The sequence below is a fragment of the Medicago sativa genome, chromosome 5, assembly GCF_051527215.1.
Source record: "Medicago sativa cultivar Bolivia chromosome 5, Bolivia_mono, whole genome shotgun sequence".
In the NCBI taxonomy this organism is placed as follows: domain Eukaryota; kingdom Viridiplantae; phylum Streptophyta; class Magnoliopsida; order Fabales; family Fabaceae; genus Medicago; species Medicago sativa.
Window position 1 is genome coordinate 25,751,643 of NC_140753.1, and position 21,978 is coordinate 25,773,620.

The 21,978-nt window shown below is 32.0% G+C and overlaps 3 protein-coding genes across 3 annotated transcripts; 1 reads left to right on the forward strand and 2 right to left on the reverse strand.

The window, feature by feature from the left end:
• Nucleotides 1–4,081: 4,081 nt before the first annotated feature.
• LOC146921338 (uncharacterized) lies at nucleotides 4,082–5,416 on the reverse strand. The gene has a single exon (XM_085711287.1). It carries the CDS (start codon nucleotides 5,414–5,416, stop codon nucleotides 4,082–4,084), a length of 1,335 nt encoding a protein of 444 aa, XP_085567413.1.
• A 1,386-nt stretch (nucleotides 5,417–6,802) lies between these two features.
• LOC146921339 (uncharacterized) lies at nucleotides 6,803–8,278 on the forward strand. The gene has a single exon (XM_085711288.1). The coding sequence runs from the start codon at nucleotides 6,944–6,946 to the stop codon at nucleotides 8,276–8,278; it is 1,335 nt and encodes a 444-aa protein (XP_085567414.1). The 5' UTR covers nucleotides 6,803–6,943.
• Nucleotides 8,279–16,196: 7,918 nt separating this feature from the next.
• LOC146921340 (thioredoxin H2-like) lies at nucleotides 16,197–17,612 on the reverse strand. Its single transcript, XM_085714759.1, has 3 exons — nucleotides 17,381–17,612; nucleotides 16,714–16,836; nucleotides 16,197–16,615 (listed from the first exon to the last, which is right to left on the reverse strand). Exons 1-3 carry the CDS (start codon nucleotides 17,507–17,509, stop codon nucleotides 16,484–16,486), a joined length of 384 nt encoding a protein of 127 aa, XP_085570885.1. The 5' UTR covers nucleotides 17,510–17,612; the 3' UTR covers nucleotides 16,197–16,483.
• Between the last annotated feature and the right edge of the window lie 4,366 nt (nucleotides 17,613–21,978).

Consider the following 21,978-nt stretch of genomic DNA (forward strand, 5'->3'; position numbering starts at 1 on the left):
TGGAACCAAATGGCGCCGAATATTATGACGTAGTTTTGACGTGCTTAATACTCCCTCCATTCCTTTTATTTTCAACTATATTCCAAAACTTTTGATGTTTTAGTGAATTTATTATTGTTTTCTCAAGTTTACCCTTGTTGGAAAACACAATAAACTATTAAAGTAGTTGTGACCTTTGATTTATCACATGTGAATTTAATGATAAATAAAGACATTTAAGTAAAACACACACAAATGTTTATATACTTTAATTACTCCTTAAAACTTGTGTCAAGAGTTAAAACATCAAAAGAAAAGGAATGGATGGAGTATATGGATAGCTTTTTTTTGTTTGTTGAGGGAATAGTTTTTTTTTTACAGAATACATATGGAAAGATAGTTATATATTGTTTTTTTTTACAATTCTTTAATTATTTTTTTCCGCAAGAGACATCACTAAAGTGATTAGAACATGACTTTATAATAAAAAAAAGTGCATTTATCTTTTTTTTTTAGAGAAAAGTGCATTTATCTAATTAAGCCCGTGTAAAGTTTTAATTTTTATATAAAAATTAAAACTCGAGTGTATTCTATGAATCGGTAAGAAATTTTGCAGTTTAATCAGAGGTTGCCGTTCTACCTAACTCGAGTGATTAGTCTTGTCCGAAAGGACGGATTCACACCAACAAAACCGAGGAAATAAAGGTCGCAATCTTTGTTCCAGAATATATCATTTATTGTGTAATCCTTATTTATTAATTTTGTTACGTCTGCAGCAACTTAACCTAATTTTTTCCCTCCAATTTGCTGTATTAGGTTAGCAGTAATTTAACCTAACAAATTTCATCTAAAAAAATGCATCGCACCAATTTCATTCATATCCTCTTGCTTTTTTTGTCAATATTTTGTACACTTATTTGACACTAAAAAATGCATCGCACAATTTCATGTCTATCCTCTTGCCTTCTTTTTTTGTCAATATTTTGTACACTTATTTGATACTAAAAAAATGCATCGCACAATTTCATGCCTTTTTTTTGACAATATTTTGTACACTTATTTAATACTAAAAAATTCATCGCACCAATTTCATTTTTTTTTTGATAATATTTGGTACACTTATTTATTACTAATAAAATGCATTTTGTACACTTATTTGATACTTAAAAAATGCATCGCACAATTTCATGCCTTTTTTTGACAATATTTTGTACTCATATTTAATACTAAAAAAATACATCGCACCAATTTCATTCCTTTTTTTTTTTTGACAATATTTTGTACACTTATTTAATACTAAAAAAATGATCGCACCAATTTCATTCCTATCATGTTGCCTTTTTTTTTACAATATTTTGTACACTTATCCTTATTTATTAATTTTATTAGGTCTGAGCAACTTAACCTAATAATTTCACTCTAAAATGCTGCATTAGGTTAGCAACAATTTAACCTAAATTTAAATCATTCTAAATCAAATATGCTTATATATGTGTCTGTGCAAACGACCTTATTTAATATGTCTAACCCGGGCAACGCCGGGTCTCTAACCTAGTTATATTTTATGTATGGTCGTGAAGATTTGCAAAAAAGGTGTATTGTCGTAAAGAAGCTTACACTTTCACTCTCATTTAATTTATGAAATATTTCTCTCTTTTGCTTTTGCTTCAAGTTGTGTTCGTTGGTTGGCCAATAATAATTGGCTTCTTCCTGAATATCTTTGGAGACATGAGTAAAATATATCTACACCAATAAAATATTAGAGCATTTTATTCGGTAAACACTTCTTTTTTTAAGAATAATAAAGACGTATTATTAGAATTGGTTCAAATGGACAACATTTACAACACTTTTACTTTTTCCTCACAAAACTTAAAAGGTACTATCAATCAAAGTGTGATTCTAATGCACTGGTTGTCTTCGAGAATGTCCATAACCAAGAAGATATTAGTTTCTAAGGTTGTTAAAATCGGGACTTTACTTCAGGTCGAAAGGGAATAGTAAAATCGGGACTCGTAAAATCGCAATCAAAATCGAAGGATTTTACTCAAGGACTTTTGTAGAATCGATATAAGAAATTGTAAAATCGCAATCAAAATCGATGGACTTTACCAAAAAATAATAATACTAAATATATGTTATAAATAGTATATAGTCATAAATGACTTAGTTTATAAGAAATCGTAAAATCGGAATCAAAATCGATGGATTTTGCCTATTTTATGATTCTACTATGGATTTAGGTCGTTGAAAGTGAAGAAAGTCGCAGAATCCTGAATTTTAGGATTTAAGTCGGGATTTTAAAAACAATAGTTTCACCAATATATTGGATAAGAATTTTAAAGTCATTCTGAAATGAGAACTAGTTATCTTCCCACACCTTGACGGTGTTCCAATTTCCTATTTTCCAGCAACTTCCCCTATTTATAACCCATTTATAATGCAAAATGCTCATCCAATCATAGATTGGTATGTGACCCAGTCTTTCCTCTATTACCTCTATATTAGAATAGTACTTAACTGTAAGACATGGCTAGAAAAATGTTGGGATTTTTGTGTAGCATCCATATATGTTTGGCAAGAAGGGCTTCATAAAAACTCCCCAAAATTTTCACTTTTAATAGGTACATATACACATTTTTACCAAAATATTATATTATATATATTAACTTTTAATAGGTCCTCGTGAGCTTAGCTCAGTTGGTATGGACAATGCATAAAATATGCAAGGTCCGGGGTTCAAACCCCGGCCACCACAAAAAAAAAAAAAAAAAACATTTACATCAACATATCAAGCGTCTGCATCCAGCGTAGTGGTAAGACATGGTGCGCCTTTGTATTTTTTAAACAAAAATTACCAATGGAGAGTTTCGAACCACATATAACAGACTAAAATTAAAACAAACAAGTCACTTGACCCATTTCTTCATTTATAAATTTATTACGATAATATGTGTGTGTCTATATATGGGGGTTGTTAACTTACACCTAAAAACATGAAGGAGTAAGTTAGCAAGCCTACTCCCACTTGTTTTTCACTAAAAACCCAATTCTTTATTTTTAACAACCACTCAAATTTGGTGTATTAGTGTAATTTACATCTCTTTATTTTCATTTAGTTTATTTTTTTGACGAATAGTTTTGTTGTTTTATAATGTCTCAATTAAGGTTCGTCTCTTTGCTGGTAGTCTTCATGGCCTGCATAACAAAACCTTGTTCTTTTCGTTTTTTTTTTTTAAATAAAAACATACATGGAACATAAAGATATTCTAGAAAATAAAGAAAGAGCTAATAAAAACGGTTGAAATAACGGTGATTTGTGAAAAGTGGATTCTGAGTTAATGTGTACACTTGCTCTAGAAAATTACATAAAACCTACAAAAAAAAGTGCTCTAGAAATTTACCTTAAAAAAAAAAATGAAACCTCAATTTAATTGCTCCAGAAAATTACACAAAACACAGAGAATAGTAAGACGTAAGTATATCTAGGATAGAAAACAGAAAGAGACACGAAACAATGTTGTGCCAAAAAAACGGTTTCCAACCAAAAAAACTAGCAAAAGCAAATTACAGTTGTGCCCATTATTAGTATGGTGTTTATTATTGATAAAATGAGGGGTTTTTAGGAAAAAGTAAGTGGGAGTGGGCTTGCTAACTTACTCCTTCATGTTTTTAGGTGGGAGTAAGTTAGCAACCCCAATTCGCGTTTCTTTGTAGATTAAATGGAACTAAACTCAAGGTGTTTAACTTACCATAACTTATTTAATTTAGCTAGACATATATTATGTCAGAAGATATAAATGAAAGAGTAAACTAACCTTTTAAAAGGAAGTATATGACGGAAGTAGGAGAATGCAAGAGCAGAATTATAAAACACAAAGATATTATTTATGATGGAAGTTTTTTCAACGAACGTAAACTTACAAGAGAGTAGAAGAGAAGCGTGCTCTCTAAAGCACAAAAAACCCCTTTATATAGAGGGTAATGATTCACTATTTGAATCAGTAAAACTTAAAAGAAAAGCAATTGTTGGTGGCCACTTTATTGTCGGCCTTTGAATTATTTCCTTGTAGAAGGAATCTTTGAAAATCTTTTGTACCAATTATTTCATTGGTCCTTTGTCTTTTTGTCCAACGGGATAGATCATAGCATCAAAGATATCTTCGGTAGTGGGTTCATATTCCGGCTGAGATTCTCCGGCTAAATTAGAATCGAAAGATCCTTGAGAGGATGTTGACATTGTCTCATCCTTTTGACTAGTTGAGAAAGTGGAACAAAATTGTTGTTTCATATACTCCATAGTTCTGAGCATTATTTGATTTTCGGTTTCACTGGGATATTTCCTTTGGAAGTAATTCTTCATCTGAATTAAAGGATTTGGTTGAGAACTTTGCTCTTTATCCTTATTGATTTTATCTTCTTTAATAGTCTTTTCAACGTTATTGATCAAAGATTTAACATCTTCAGTGCTCATCTTAGACCACCATTTGTAAAAGAATATTCTTTGAAGAATTGGAATATTTAAATTATCTCTAGCCACTATTAGTGACCATCTCCATATCCAAGGTATCTGGAATTTAATGAAGAACATCATTGGACTTTGTCCAGTGATTAATTCATCTGGCTTAATTTTTGTGACTAGGGGACTATTATCACACCAATCTTTATATAATTCTGGCAGATTCTCTGGTAAAATTTCATTTGTTATAGGACCAAATTTTGCCCACCATTTACAAAACCAATTTGGTATGGGTTTGGTGACAATTTGGGGGTTTATAGAGAAAAACCAAGAATGCATATTCTTTGGATTCTGGTAATAAAAAGCTTGTGTAAAAGCTTGGACATAGTCCCAGTAATTAAAGGAGATAATTTTATCTTCAGCTATTTTAATAGCTTTTTCTTTATTGGGATCTAATCCCCATTCTTTTGGAGACAAAATTTTTGTAATATGACATTTGCTAAAATTTATAAATTTTTTTGGATCACTATTATGATAATAATGAGTGATTGTCACAGATTCTGTGAATATTAGAAGAAATTCTAAATGAGGTCTGGATTTTCCAGTTAGACCAGGATAACCCCTTGATTCGAGGTATCTAGTTCTAATAAACCAGCCGTCATTATTGGCTAATTCAATATCTTCCTTTTCAATATGAAAAACATTTTCAGTAACAGGATTTTCGAAATATTCCGAAATCTGTTCTTCAGAATTGGCTGCTTCTTTATAAGATATTATCTTGTTAGAAGTCTGTGAAGAAGATGCTTCTTCTTTTTTCTGAGTGGTAAATGATGCTTTACCTTTGTTGTAAGAAATTGTAGTCCAATCCCCTATTAGGGGAGTTTTCAATTCATGGTAAGGCAATATATTATTACCTCTACCTCTACCATAGCCTCCTGGGCCACGGCCTCTTCCTCTTCCCCTATTAGGGGTTGTCATTTCCCTGTAAAAGTTCACGGGTCAAATAATCAGCAAGAGAATTATTTTCTCCTTTAATAAATTTATCAAAATCAAAGACAGCTAATTGAGCTTGCCATCCTGCAAATATTTGCTTAGAAACAAGATTCTTAACATCTTTTTCTATTATTTGTTTAGCAGAGCTACAATCAATTCTTAATAAGAATTTTTGATTTAATAAATCACTTTGAAATTTAGAAATGCATTTAATTATAGCAAGCATTTCTTTTTTAATTGTGGAATACTTTGCTTGGGTTGGATTCCATTTACCCGAATTAAATCTTATTAGAACCTCTTTATTATTCTCAGGTATAACCTGTTTGAGTATTCCACCATATCCAATATTGGATGCATCAGTTTCAACAATTTTGAAATAATTTGGATTGGCTAAAGAAAGACAAGGAAGGCATTTAACCTTAGACTTAATTCTTTCAAGGTCCAGGATTTTTTCTCAATCTATTGTATAAAATAGAAGTATCTTTTGCAAAGTCTTTGTAATAGTCTGAAATATAATTCAGACTTCCAAGAAATCTTTGTAATTGTTTTTTATCATCGATGATATCAGGAAATTTAGAAGCAAATTCAATACTTCTTTGTATGGGAATAATTGTTCCATTATAAATTTCATGACCTAAAAACCTAACTTTGGTTTGAAAAAGTTTCATCTTAGGGGCCGATATAACTAACCCATTTCTTTTTATGATATCTTTGAATATTTTCAAATGTTTCATATGTTGATCCATGCTTTTAGAAAATATCAAAACATCATCAATATAAACAATTATAAATTCAGAATAAGCATTAAAAATGTCATTCATAATTTTTTTGGAATTCAGAAGGGGCGTTTTTAAGCCCAAACGGAAGGACAAAGAAGTATTGAATTTGCTTCTAAATTTCCTGATATCATCAATGATAAAAAACAATTACAAAGATTTCTTGGAAGTCTGAATTATATTTCAGACTATTATAAAGACTTTGCAAAAGATACTTCTATTTTATACAATAGATTGAGAAAAAATCATGGACCTTGGACAGACAAGCATACTGAGGCTGTCCAAAGAATTAAGTCTAAGGTTAAATGCCTTCCTTGTCTTTCTTTAGCCAATCCAAATTATTTCAAAATTGTTGAAACTGATGCATCCAATATTGGATATGGTGGAATACTCAAACAGGTTATACCTGAGAATAATAAAGAGGTTCTAATAAGATTTAATTCGGGTAAATGAAATCCAACCCAAGCAAAGTATTCCACAATTAAAAAAGAAATGCTTGCTATAATTAAATGCATTTCTAAATTTCAAAGTGATTTATTAAATCAAAAATTCTTATTAAGAATTGATTGTAGCTCTGCTAAACAAATAATAGAAAAAGATGTTAAGAATCTTGTTTCTAAGCAAATATTTGCAGGATGGCAAGCTCAATTAGCTGTCTTTGATTTTGATATTCAATTTATTAAAGGAGAAAATAATTCTCTTGCTGATTATTTGACCCGTGAATTTTTACAGGGAAATGACAACCCCTAATAGGGGAAGAGGAAGAGGCCGTGGCCCAGGAGGCTATGGTAGAGGTAGAGGTAATAATATATTGCCTTACCATGAATTGAACACTCCCCTAATAGGGGATTGGACTACAATTTCTTACAACAAAGGTAAAGCATCATTTACCACTCAGAAAAAAGAAGAAGCATCTTCTTCACAGACTTCTAACAAGATAATATCTTATAAAGAAGCAGCCAATTCTGAAGAACAGATTTCGGAATATTTCAAAAATCCTGTTACTGAAAATGTTGTTCATATTGAAAAGGAAGATATTGAATTAGCCAATAATGACGGCTGGTTTATTAGAACTAGATACCTCGAATCAAGGGGTTATCCTGGTCTAACTGGAAAATCCAGACGTCATTTAGAATTTCTTCTAATATTCACAGAATCTGTGACAATCACTCATTATTATCATAATAGTGATCCAAAAAATTTTATAAATTTTAGCAAATGTCATATTACAAAAATTTTGTCTCCAAAAGAATGGGGATTAGATCCCAATAAAGAAAAAGTTATTAAAATAGCTGAAGATAAAATTATCTCCTTTAATTACTGGGACTATGTCCAAGCTTTTACACAAGCTTTTTATTACCAGAATCCAAAGAATAAGCATTCTTGGTTTTTCTCTATAAACCCCCAAATTGTCACCAAACCCATACCAAATTGGTTTTGTAAATGGTGGGCAAAATTTGGTCCTATAACAAATGAAATTTTACCAGAGAATCTGCCAGAATTATATAAAGATTGGTGTGATAATAGTCCCCTAGTCACAAAAATTAAGCCAGATGAATTAATCACTGGACAAAGTCCAATGATGTTCTTCATTAAATTCCAGATACCTTGGATATGGAGATGGTCACTAATAGTGGCTAGAGATAATTTAAATATTCCAATTCTTCAAAGAATATTCTTTTACAAATGGTGGTCTAAGATGAGCACTGAAGATGTTAAATCTTTGATCAATAACGTTGAAAAGACTATTAAAGAAGATAAAATCAATAAGGATAAAGAGCAAAGTTCTCAACCAAATCCTTTAATTCAGATGAAGAATTACTTCCAAAGGAAATATCCCAGTGAAACCGAAAATCAAATAATGCTCAGAACTATGGAGTATATGAAACAACAATTTTGTTCCACTTTCTCAACTACTCAAAAGGATGATACAATGTCAACATCCTCTCAAGGATCTTTCGATTCTAATTTAGCCGGAGAATCTCAGCCGGAATATGAACCCACTACCGAAGATATCTTTGATGCTATGATCTATCCCGTTGGACAAAAAGACAAAGGACCAATGAAATAATTGGTACAAAAGATTTTCAAAGATTCCTTCTACAAGGAAATAATTCAAAGGCCGACAATAAAGTGGCCACCAACAATTGCTTTTCTTTTAAGTTTTACTGATTCAAATAGTGAATCATTACCCTCTATATAAAGGGGTTTTTTGTGCTTTAGAGAGCACGCTTCTCTTCTACTCTCTTGTAAGTTTACGTTTGTTGAAAAATTCTTGTTGTGTTTATGTCTCTTCTTATTAGAAGATTTATAAACATCTTTATTATTTCTATGAGATTTCTTAGAGATCTTCTCTCTTTTCTTACCTTTATCAGTGGGAGGTTGTCCAAGGTCAAAAGCAAATTGTTCACAGAACTCACCTAATTGGTGTTTCTCTGTTAATTTTTGTTTTTTCAATTGATTTTTCAACTTTAAGTCATTACATAAAGTTAATCCTTCATTAATACATGTTCCAATAATTTGACCATAGGTTAAGTTCGGGTAATTAATATTTATACCGTCATTTTTATTTCTTAAGGATTGTCTAATCCTCTCAGCAAATAAATAAGGAAGACCATCAACAAATTTAGACTTCCAATGATCAGCATTGGGGTTTTTTAATTGAAAAACTCTAGATAAAAAGGTATCCTTATACCATCTAAAATGAGTTAAAGATGGACATCTCAAATTTTGAAGAAGAGTACTTAATTTTTCAGCTATAGGAACATTAGATCCTACAAAATGATGAAGAATAGCAAGGCACAGAGTGTAAACTGCATCTTCTTCTTTAGTTTTAAGAGTAGTATTATTAGGTCCTTCAATTTTAACAATTGTCTTTTTATGGTTAAGGACTTCCATTCTTTGTTCTTCAATAAGATAGTGATCCCACCATCCTCTTAATTGACCAACAAATCCAGTTGCAATAAACTGGGCTATAGACCTATCATGGTTTCCTTGTTGTTTACAAACAGTGGAATACATAATCATACGATGTATAACATCAAGAATTTGTTTTTCATTAAGACCATCTATATTCCATTCATAAATGGATTTTCCAGAATAAGAAGTTTGATAAAAGTCTTTTTCTTCAAAAAGAACATCTTGAGGTGTAGGCCTCTTATAATAATATTGCTCTACAGATTTAGAGTTGTAAATAGGATTTATTTCAGCAACATTTATGTCTTGTTCTTTAAACATAGCAGTTAATTGATCAATATTTTCAATTTCACTCTCATTATCATTACTCTCAGTATTACTGGAAGTATCAGAAATATCCTTTTCAGATATAGTACTGAGTTTAAGCTGATTAAGCTTTTGTTCAAGAATTTTAACAAATTCGTTAGTTTCATTTTCCATTTTAAAACCTTCTATATTAATAGGTGGTTGAACCATAGGAGTTTCAATAACAGATGTTGAAGAGCTAGAAACATCAACAGATTTATTATCTGTTATGTGTTTTTTAAAAATATTTTTTAAATTAATTAATTCCTTTTCCATAGAAATAAGTTGATCTCCTAAACGGGTAAGAAAAGCATTCGCATAGTTTTGAGATCTAATTATAGGATTCAAATCTTGAAGAGTAATTTGGTTTTCACCAATTTTTTTACAAATATAGGCAGTAGATTCAACGTTTTGTCCTAAATTTGTACATTGTTCAGGAGGAAAAATAGATTCAATAATTTCTCCATTTGATAAATTCCAAGATCTTGATTTTAAGACTAAAATCTCATTATTCATTTTTTCTAAAAAATAATTTAGAAACCATTTAACAAAAGGAATATAGTCCCTTTTCATACTAAGATCATTATAAAAATCTTGTTTTATCTGGGCTAATTCCCAGGGTTGAAAGGTTTTAAAAAACCATTTTCTAAATTCATTATATCTAGGCATTTCAAACTCATCATTGATAAGTTTTCTAAAATCACTTCCTGGTGTACAATCCATAAAAACATTATTGTTGTGGGAGATGATAACTTATCTCAGATTGAGTAGGCGATGTCCTACTTGTGGTATGTTGACTATAAATACCTTGAGGAATTTTATTTTCACTAATAATTATATTATCAACAGATTCTAACTCTTCTTTTATTTGAGAAGAGGATGCTCTCGACATATTACTAGGTGCGGTATGAAAATCATTATTATCATATCTAGAAGATAAACTCCTAGGAATTGAAGATAGACTTCTAGGAATTGTTAAACTACGACGAGGATTAAATTTTACTTCTATATCCCCTTCAGTGGTTTGAATTATTTGATCAATATCCTTATTAAGGATAGGTTCAGGTTCAACTTCTTGTTGAAGATCCCAAGTCTCAGGAAAAGTTATTTCATCCCATCTAATCATTCTATTAGTAGAAATATTAGAAGTCAGAAGATTGGTCTGAACTAACGTTGTTTTTCCAGGAAAACTAATATTATCAGTTTTAACCCTAGGATTTAAGGTATTTAAAACTTTATAATGAACTCTGTAACAGATAGCCATAATTTCACTACCTGGTTTAAAATTATATCCACTAGTGTGAATTTTTAATTGCATAGCATCATAAAATTTTTTGTCAGTCATAGACAAGGTTATATTAGGAAAAATATCAAAATAAACTGGTCCATGACAAAGACTAGTTTCAATTAAAGCTGCTAGAGAGGATTTAAAATCTTTACTTCTTCCATCTCTAACATAAGCCATTAGGCTAGCGTTTAGACCTAACAAAGTTAAAGGTTTAAAAGATACCTGAATTAGTCCAATATGGATGTAATTATAATTTTTGTAAGATTTTAAATCTTTTTCTCTGATTAAATTAATTTCTTTATTTTCATCAGACACTTGAATATTTTGTTCAATAGTTTTAACAGCCATACGAGATAATATATCAAATCTGCCAAAGCTATAGATTTGCTTAGGTGAAACAGAAGGAATAGTCCATTTGTTTAATTGATCTAAATTGGTTGGATATTCAACCAAATCTATATTTTTAATTAAATTATCTTGATCATAATTATGATCTTCAGACATCAGGATGATTAAGATAAGTTATAGTTTGTTAAATACCATGATTATAGTTCAAAAGAATCTACAAAATCCCAGAAATAACATCATAAAGCCTTGTTTTTTGAAAGTTTTAATTTTCTTCTTTTTAAACACAAAGTGTTTAAACTATCAACCTGCAGAGACGTACTCAATCCGCTGGGATAGTAAGGATTACTCCTAAACCAAAGAAGTAAGAACAAATTTAATAAAAAATTCTCAAGCTTAAATTCATCATAAACACTTCCTCCTCTGGGAAAAATTGACGGATTTTTGCGAGAACCATTAAATTTGTTCATAAGAATTTTTGAGTTTATTACAGATCCTCAAACTAAAATGTTAAATGAAGTAAAAGATATTTTACTTAAAAAAGAAAAACAATTATGTTTTCTTAAAGAAGAAATTAATTTTAGAAACATTAATGATCAACTTAATAAAGATGACACTAAAAGACAAATTAAGTCTATTGAAAAACAATTTCAAAGTGAAGTTTGTAGTGACATTCCTAATGCCTTTTGGGAAAGGAAAAAGCATGTTATAACTTTACCTTATATTGATGATTTTAATGAAACTCAAATTTCTACTAAGGCTAGACCTGCCCAAATGAATCAAGATTATCTTGGTCTTTGTCAAAAGGAAATTCAAACCCTCTTAGATAAGGGATTAATTAGAAAATCCAAATCTCCTTGGAGCTGTACAGCTTTTTATGTTAATAACGCAGCTGAGAAGGAACGTGGAGTTCCTAGGTTAGTTTTAAATTATAAACCTTTGAATAAAGCTTTGAAATGGATTAGGTATCCTATCCCTAATAAAAAAGATTTATTAGACAGATTAAGCAATGCTTTAATCTTTTCAAAATTTGATATGAAATCTGGATATTGGCAGATTCAAATTGCCGAAGAAGACAGATATAAAACTGCCTTTACTACTCCTTTCGGTCAATATGAGTGGATTGTCCTTCCGTTTGGGCTTAAAAATGCCCCTTCTGAATTCCAAAAAATTATGAATGACATTTTTAATGCTTATTCTGAGTTTATAATTGTTTATATTGATGATGTTTTGATATTTTCTAAAAGCATGGATCAACATATGAAACATTTGAAAATATTCAAAGATATCATAAAAAGAAATGGGTTAGTTATATCGGCCCCTAAGATGAAACTTTTTCAAACCAAAGTTAGGTTTTTAGGTCATGAAATTTATAATGGAACAATTATTCCCATACAAAGAAGTATTGAATTTGCTTCTAAATTTCCTGATATCATCGATGATAAAAAACAATTACAAAGATTTCTTGGAAGTCTGAATTATATTTCAGACTATTACAAAGACTTTGCAAAAGATACTTCTATTTTATACAATAGATTGAGAAAAAATCCTGGACCTTGAAAGAATTAAGTCTAAGGTTAAATGCCTTCCTTGTCTTTCTTTAGCCAATCCAAATTATTTCAAAATTGTTGAAACTGATGCATCCAATATTGGATATGGTGGAATACTCAAACAGGTTATACCTGAGAATAATAAAGAGGTTCTAATAAGATTTAATTCGGGTAAATGGAATCCAACCCAAGCAAAGTATTCCACAATTAAAAAAGAAATGCTTGCTATAATTAAATGCATTTCTAAATTTCAAAGTGATTTATTAAATCAAAAATTCTTATTAAGAATTGATTGTAGCTCTGCTAAACAAATAATAGAAAAAGATGTTAAGAATCTTGTTTCTAAGCAAATATTTGCAGGATGGCAAGCTCAATTAGCTGTCTTTGATTTTGATATTCAATTTATTAAAGGAGAAAATAATTCTCTTGCTGATTATTTGACCCGTGAATTTTTACAGGGAAATGACAACCCCTAATAGGGGAAGAGGAAGAGGCCGTGGCCCAGGAGGCTATGGTAGAGGTAGAGGTAATAATATATTGCCTTACCATGAATTGAACACTCCCCTAATAGGGGATTGGACTACAATTTCTTACAACAAAGGTAAAGCATCATTTACCACTCAGAAAAAAGAAGAAGCATCTTCTTCACAGACTTCTAACAAGATAATATCTTATAAAGAAGCAGTCAATTCTGAAGAACAGATTTCGGAATATTTCGAAAATCCTGTTATTGAAAATGTTTTTCATATTGAAAAGGAAGATATTGAATTAGCCAATAATGACGACTGGTTTATTAGAACTAGATACCTCGAATCAAGGGGTTATCTGGTGTAACTGGAAAATCCAGACCTCATTTAGAATTTCTTCTAATATTCACAGAATCTGTGACAATCACTCATTATTATCATAATAGTGATCCAAATTTTTTTATAAATTTTAGCAAATGTCATATTACAAAAATTTTGTCTCCAAAAGAATGGGTGCAAGTTAACAGCCTATATATATATATATATATATATATATATATATATATATATATATATATATATATATATATATATATATATATATATATATATATATATATATATATATATATATATATATATCCTAAACATACAGCGCCTCCGTAAAATTATTGTTGGCTCCGCCACTGTTTTAAACCCTAATCGACCATCTTGTTGGGGCTTGAAAACCTTTTTTCTCCTGATCTAATGCATTTTTCTCTTATTGTCTTTATTAGGGGGAGGGTGGTTTTCATCAACCCAGTGCTGGCATCAATACCCATCTTTTATCTCTCTCTCTCTTTTTTTTTTTTTGAAGGATTTATCTCTCTTTATTGAAAATGCCTCTAAGGGTTTGATGAGGCGCTTCTTTAAATTTAAAATAGGCCGGATGTTTGTAAATATAAGGATGAAATGGGATTGGGAGTGAAAGACTTGAGAATTTTTAATTCTTCTCTTCTTACAAAACGGAGGCGGAGATTGAAAAACAGGGAGAATGATGCTTGGAAGGAGGTATTATTAGCCAAATATGGGGATGCAAGTTATTTTACTACTCTTAATTCAAATTTGTTGTTGCCGACAAAGTTTCCTTCTACTTGGTGGCAAGATTTGTGTACTTTTTTAAGAGGAAAGGGGAAGAGTTAGATTGGTTATTTGATTTTGTAAGGCTGATTATTGGTAATGGGGCAAGACCTTTTTTTTAGCAAGACATTTGTATTTCAAATAAATCGCTTTTTGCAACGTCACATAAGAAAGAAAAAAATAGCCTTGTTAGTGACATAGGGTCATGGGAAGAAAGTATTTGGCATTGGGATTTAAAGTGGCGGAGGAATTTCTTTGTTTAGGAATCTAATCTTTATAAAAATTTGATTGATGTGTCTAATAAAAGATGCAAATATCTATTCTTGTGAATATATATATATATATATATATATATATATATATATATATATATATATATATATATATATATATATATATATATAGGGGATGTATCAAATGAGAGGAGTGATTATTGTGAGAGGGTGAGAGGATCAAATCATGGCCCTCCATTCTAAATTAACGGTTTAGATTTAATTTAAGCTTTAACTCTTCACATGCCCTTTCTCTACACAAGCAAGCACACTTTCATCCCTCAGTCTCCAAGTCCGTTCGTCCTCTCATTCCTCTTCATTTTTGCGTTCGACTTGGATGATTAAACACGTGAAACAACTCCAAAAAATTGGAAGGTTCCTTTGATAATGTTGATTCTCGTAAGAATTGAGGGGATTTATGGCCATGAATCTAGTTTGATGAAGAAAAACCAATCTTTTGATAAAGAAAAAAAGCTCCATTCGTTCAACAAAGCCATTAATCTTTGATGAAGAAAAAATTCCAAAAATTGAAAGAATTGAAAGGTTGAATGTTATTGGATGGGTACAACAAATTGGTGTTGGGTAATGAAGAGTGAAAGTTTGACAGAGAAGACTGATAGCGATAAAAATGAAAAGATTTAAATTACCATAAATTTAGGAACAATGGTGAGAATCCGTTATTGTTGTTGTTGTTTTACTCAATTAAAAATCCATGGTTTTCTAGTTGCTAAGTTATTTTCAATTAGATCTGGAATTGAAGAATTATAAGTCTCTAAATTGAGAAAAGGAAAAGCGTTCCAGAGAGAGAAAACCAAGGGGTAGGGATGAAGTTATTGCTAGTCTAAAACAAAGGAAAGTGTGAACATCTTAATCTGGTCCGTTTAATTTAATCTAATGGTTAGTATTTGATCCTCTCACCCTCTCACAATAATCACTCCTCTCATATATATATATATATATATATATATATATATATATATATATATATATATATATATATATATATATATTTGGAATTGGAACCTTGAACCTTCAGGTAACTTCTCGGTTAAATCTCTGTATGTTTGTGGTTAAAGGGAATATTTGTTTTGCACTTAATTTGGCTGCCACAACAATGTGGTGTATTTGACTTGAAAGAAATTATATTCTCTTCAATATAGAAATAAAAGCTTATTTTTTTCTGATTGGTGGACTAACCCAATTTTTTGTCTGCAGAGTGTTTGATTTTGATTTGTCCTGCAACAATGAATTTTTTTTGCTAGTGCTGTGATCTAGAACAGTTAGAATCGGATGGACATTTTGCGACCAACTCTGCAGATGTATGGTTATGCCGGTGGTAAATTTCTTAGGGTGTGTTTAGAATTAGGAAATAGGAGGGGAAAACAACGAAGAACTTGCTTTTATTTTTTAAATTAGGGATACTATAAAATAATATTTTAAGATAATATATAGTCATTTATCATGTTATTTATTTTTTTTTTAAAAATGTTTTATACTCTCTGTAATTTAAAAAAGAAAATTAAACCATCTTCTCCCTTCGACTCTCAGACCCTCCATTAAAGAATTTTTCAGCTGGTGGGGTTCATATTGCATGTTCTAGTTTTTCTGCAGGTCCAAACCAAAGGATGTTTACTTGGGACACGCCTCATGTGAATTCAAACTAGGCACAATTGTATACTAACGTACCTAGGTAAATAAATTAATTGTATACATGCTTAAAAATACAAATTTAATTATATATCACATTGATCGGTTATTATTTTACGCTCCTATAGTACACATGCATGGATATTAGTCAACACTAGTGACAAACTCATGCATATTATATAACATAATCATACTCATGATAAACTGCAACACCAACTTAATTAGTACTTGGTATTGGTTTTATTTTCTCTATACCGTCGTACTTGGTATCTCTTGAAGTTATATCCTGACTTTATTAAAATATATTGCAAGTGGATCAGCACAAACTCAAACCCTACGTTTCTCAATCAGTTTCTGTAATTGCTCCTTTTTTGCTCCCACCACTTTTTCAACTACTTTTCCTTTCTTCAATAGTATAAATGTTGGCATTGCTTGCACCTGAAATGCACTTGCCACCTCCTGTTTCCATTGGTACATTTTGCATTATCATATTGTTTATATATATAGATATAAGATATCAAAAGGTAATTAAAAGGAATTAATCATATGTATCATACCATTAACTCATCCACGTCAATCTTAATGAACTCAACATCTTTGTATTTTGCAGCTAATTCTTTGATAATTGGGTCCATGTATTTGCAAGGTCCACACCAAGTAGCCGTGAAATCAATGACCATCTTTAAAAATAATTAAGAAACAAAATTAATCACCTCATAAAACAAACGATTTTAAGCCAAATAATAAGAAAATTTTAGCCAAAGGTTTTAAATCACGGTCGTGGTTGTATCGTGAATTTTGATATTGCAACAAATTGTAATCAAATATATGTCATATAGGCGCAATGACAAACCGAGTGCAAAGAAAATGTTAAGAAACTTGACTTCATGACAACAATAACAATCATGGGCCGTTTTTTGAAACCTTGGTTTTTTCATCGGTTAAAATCTTGGTTGTGCATGTCACTAAATTTTGTGACGAGAAAAACGGAGAAAGTTTTCATTTTTTTTTTGTTGGTAAATTAATTATATGGTAAATTTTTAGATACTTTGAAGTTTGGTTGAATACTGATACCCTCTAAGAAAAATTATTTAACATTTGAAGTTTAAAATAAATTAATATGAAAATATAAGATAACATTGAATGATTCGATGAGGAGTATATATTCAACCAAACTACGTGAGCATCGTTGTGTTGATCTAATTATATATCAGAAGTTTATACCAGCTTGTTTGTTACTTTGGAAGCCTCAAAGTGAGCCTTCCATTTAGCAGTTGAGTGGAAGGTGAGGATGAGCGATGGCTGTGATGATTTCTCAACAACAGACTCTAAATTGGAAAAGTTGGCTCCCATAATGTTGATTCTTAAGCAAGTGAAAATCTAAAATTTATGAGAGTTTGTGTAAGAATTGTTGTTATGTGTAAATGTTGTGTAGGACCTTATATAGGGTGACTACGTATTTATAGATCATAATTATCATATTATAATGAAATTTGTTTGCATGTTGAATAGGAAAAAGGGAAATTAAAGGGAAACAGAACAAAAATTGGCATCAGATTCTTGGAAGTTGGAAATGACAATCTATCTAGTCTGAACATAATAACGCTGTGCTAAAGCATATCTCACTTTTCAAAAAATATTGCTATACAAATTTTCTATACACAAATTTGTATGGAAAATACTTCTACGAAAATTTTCATCTTCTACACAAATTTTCGAGTCCAAAAATATTTCTATACAAATTTGTAGTTTTAAAGGAAATTTTTGCTACTGCTCTTTGAATGCTTTTGCTTGGCTGCCAGCAGGTTTTTGCGGGTGTTTTTTTTTTTTAGTGCTTTTGGCCTCTTTTTGGTTCCTGTGTTGTGCCTGCAGTTGGCAGCTGTTTGTTTGTTCCGTCCCTGGCTTGTTAATGCTTCTTACACTAGAGTGGTTGTTAGTAATATTTGCCGATTCAAAAAAAAAGGAAATTTTTGCTTTTCATTGTTTTTTTTTTGTAGTTTTTTGCAGCTATTTTCAGGAAGGTAAGCACAATGTTACTCATTGAGTTTTTTTTTCTTTCTAATGGCATATAGTGCGTGTGTGTGTGTGTAAGAACGGGTATGGCAAAACACCAAAACACCAAACACCCAGAAAGCTCATGATTCAACGACCACAGAGGACCAACACACCAAACAACAAGAAATATAAAAGGGGAAACAAATCCCTAGCGAGAAAAGAAAACACCATACAGCACCACAAAAACACCGGAGAAAAATCAAAAGCAAACAGAAAATGAAGGATCCAAACACCGTACAAAATAGCACAAAAAACTAGGCCCCACCCAAACTACCAAAGCACAGATAAGATCCAGCTCTGTCCACCACCCTAGACAATACTGGCGCAGACAGAGGATCGGCTCCACCTGCCACTCAGAAAGAACATTGATGCCTCATGTGTTTACGGAAGAACCACTTCCAAGACTGGAATTGGATCCTCTCAACCAGTTGATCAATAATAATTGCCTTACCAGCAAAAATTAGATCATTGTGGGCTTTTCAGATTGACCGCACAGTTGAATGCCAAATTAAATTAAAATCTATCATCGACTATCTACCCACTCCTAAAGACACAAAGACCTGAAACAAACCCAACAAACTATTCGGGAGGACCCGTTCCCGCCCTAACCACCTACAAACAAAGTACCAAATCATAGATGCAACTCTACAAGTTACAAACAATTGATCCACAAACTCCCTCACCCCCCACCCCAGCACGAAATACTCACCAAATCAACAATCACCCCGTGCTTAAAAAGATTAAGACGCGAAGGGATCCCATCTAGCAAAAGTTGCCAAGAAAAAACATGAACTTTAAAAGGGGCCCAACTCTACCACACTAAAGTGAGGGCCCTAATAGTCTCCTCTGAAACCCCGTCTGACCTCTGAATCGACCTCGAAAGAACCTCATAGGCAGACCGGACCGAGTAAACTCCATTGGATCCAAACTTCCAGGACCAAGAGTTCTCACCCTCAGACAAGGCCACCCTATCCAACAACACCGTCAGCTCTAAACACAGGTCATGCTCCCAAACAAACAACTGTATACGCCAGTGCAGGTCCCACACCCATATATCCCTTATCCATGACCCCATAGCACCCACAGTAGCCGTCTGTTGATTTGACATTTGAAACAATCTAAGGAATTGAAGCCGGAGCGGTTCATGTCCCATCTAAGTATCCTCTCAGAAGGAAGTCCGCCGCCCATTCCTAACCACCTTAAAAACACTATCCGCAAACCAGTCTGAGGTAGAATTCAAATTGGCCCCCAACAAGAACACCCCTTTCCACCACCATGAGGCGGCCCCCAACAAGAACACCCCTTTCCACCACCATGTGGCATGCAGAAGGGCTTCACATCTCCCCCCTAGGTGGGAAGAACTCCTGTGAATACCGTACCTTTTTGTCAAGATACTCTTCCAAATTCCATTCCCCTCTAATAAAAGCCTACATCGCCATTTCCCTAAAAGTGTCAAACTGACTAACCTAAGATCTCGAACCCCGAGACCTCCTTTACTCTTGGGCTTACAAACTTCCGACCATCTAACCCAAGAAATCTTATTAGCACCTAAGAAAATTGTACCTTTTATTTCATCATTCAATGTCATGTTATATTTTTATATAACTTTTTTAAATAAATTTAAATGTTAAACAAACTTGACCTATATGACATCGATACCTAATTAAACTCTAAAGTACCTTAAAATTTACCTTTCGGTAAACCCCGATGGTATGTACATATGTTGTGTTTTATACTAATTAACAAAACAAACCTTTTAGCAAAAAACAATCCAAAAATATTTGTATTTTATTTGTGAGAGGTTGTTCTCTCCTGATTGGACAATGGACGCCAAAGGCCTCTATTTTGAAGGAATCAAATTTCTTAAGATATAATATAAGATCCCATCCTTTGTCAAAATAGTGTCTATAAACCAAGGAAGAAAAATAGATGAGAATCAAATTATAGATAAAACCACTCCTAAACATATGTGTCGTGTGTCGTTGATTGCTCATTGATAGAAATTATATGAAAAATCCTTAACATTGAACTTGGTCTATGACCATACCAGTAGTTTTACCTTGTCTAAAGGTGTACGAGTTAGGCGATCATGAGTATCAAACGCCACATAATTATGATGCTTCCAAAGTCCATATGCATGTCATTGTCAACCAGATGACATGGAATTATTCATCCACTTTCTTTCCTTGAGAAACCAAGCCTATGAATTGAACCACATTACCAACACAAACCAGAAGGTTGGGTTTTGATGTTAAGTGGAGAACTTGGATTAGGGCTTGTGTGTTTTTAGGTAGACTATCAGTTTTGGTTAACGGTTTTCTTACCCAATAGATTAATATTCAAAAAGGTCTCAAGCAGGGTGATCATTTAGTCATGTTTCTCTCTTTGATAGTGGTTCATGGGTTGAGTGTGTCAATTCATAAGGAGGACAAGTTGGGAGAGTATTGATGGTCAGATTTAGGCAAGTGTACCAAATCATTTACCAAGTAATAAAGTGTAACTAGAGTATCGTATCCACAGGGATTATTGTTCCAACTAGCAATTCGCGTTACTTACTTGTGAACAACTAACATAAATAAAACAATAAGATAAAGGGTAAAGGGATTTTGCAATTTGATTTGTTCGCAACAGAGAAAGATTTACCTATTTTGATTCCAAAATGTTAGCGGCGGTTTGAATCCTCTCTATTTATTTGTTGGAATTACTTAACAGTCAAGTCTTATTCAGCTTTTAGCGTTTTCTATCTAAGTGATGAGTTCGTGGGGTATTACCACCTACTAGCTCTGAAGTTGCACCTGCTGATCCCATGGGTACGTACGTGTGGGGTCTTACTCTCTCAGGTATGGGTTCATATTGCCCTCCAGGTGTTAATTGCAACCTTCCACCGGAGTTTTTATGGGTTTCAATGTTTAGGGTTGTTAGTCTTGTAGGGAGATACACTTTAACGCGTAGAGGTACGTGTAGGTTCTTACTTTCTCAGAGATATTTGAAACAATAAAGGTTATTATGGTTCCTAAATTCTAAGTGTCCTAAAGGTACCTTCGTCTATTAAATCTTAGAAGGACATCAGCACACTCTCCCTCTTAGTAGTTCTACAAACGAACAACTCTATCTCGTCTACCTTACCAAGGATGAAAGAAGAACGAAGTTACTGGGCTGATTTAAGTCATGAAGTAACTGTTTTTTGTTAATTATTGTATTCGTTGTCTTAGTTACTTCCTGATTAAGGCAGGTATGCACCAGTATAGGTATGTCATCTTTCTTAGTACTGTTATCTCAGGGTGCTTCGCTTGAGACTAGGAAAATCTTACGCACGATAGTAAAATTAAATAGGATTCAGAAAATAATTGAATAAAGACTTTCAATTAAATAAAATATCCAACAAACAGAATAGATGTTCATCTTAGAACTCTAGCCTAAAAAGATTTAGTTACTATGGTAACTAAAGACAAATTACAAAAGAAACAAAGTATGCCGTAGAGATTTGGAGTGAGGAGAGAAACTCCTCCCTTAAAGCTCTTAGTGTTTGCCTTCCTCTCGATCGTTTTGTTGTAAATTAGAAATTATGAATGAGATTCTTACTATCCTTATGGTCATTGTTACCATCCTATTATCTATGCTTTTTTTATACTCCAATGATCTTTAATGAGATTCAAATTTTGATAACTATGGTTTAGGCCCAACTTCTCGTGGTGGCATATTTAGGAACAACAATGTTGAGTTTTTATGTTGCTTTGCTGCCAATATTGGAATTATATTTTCTCTTC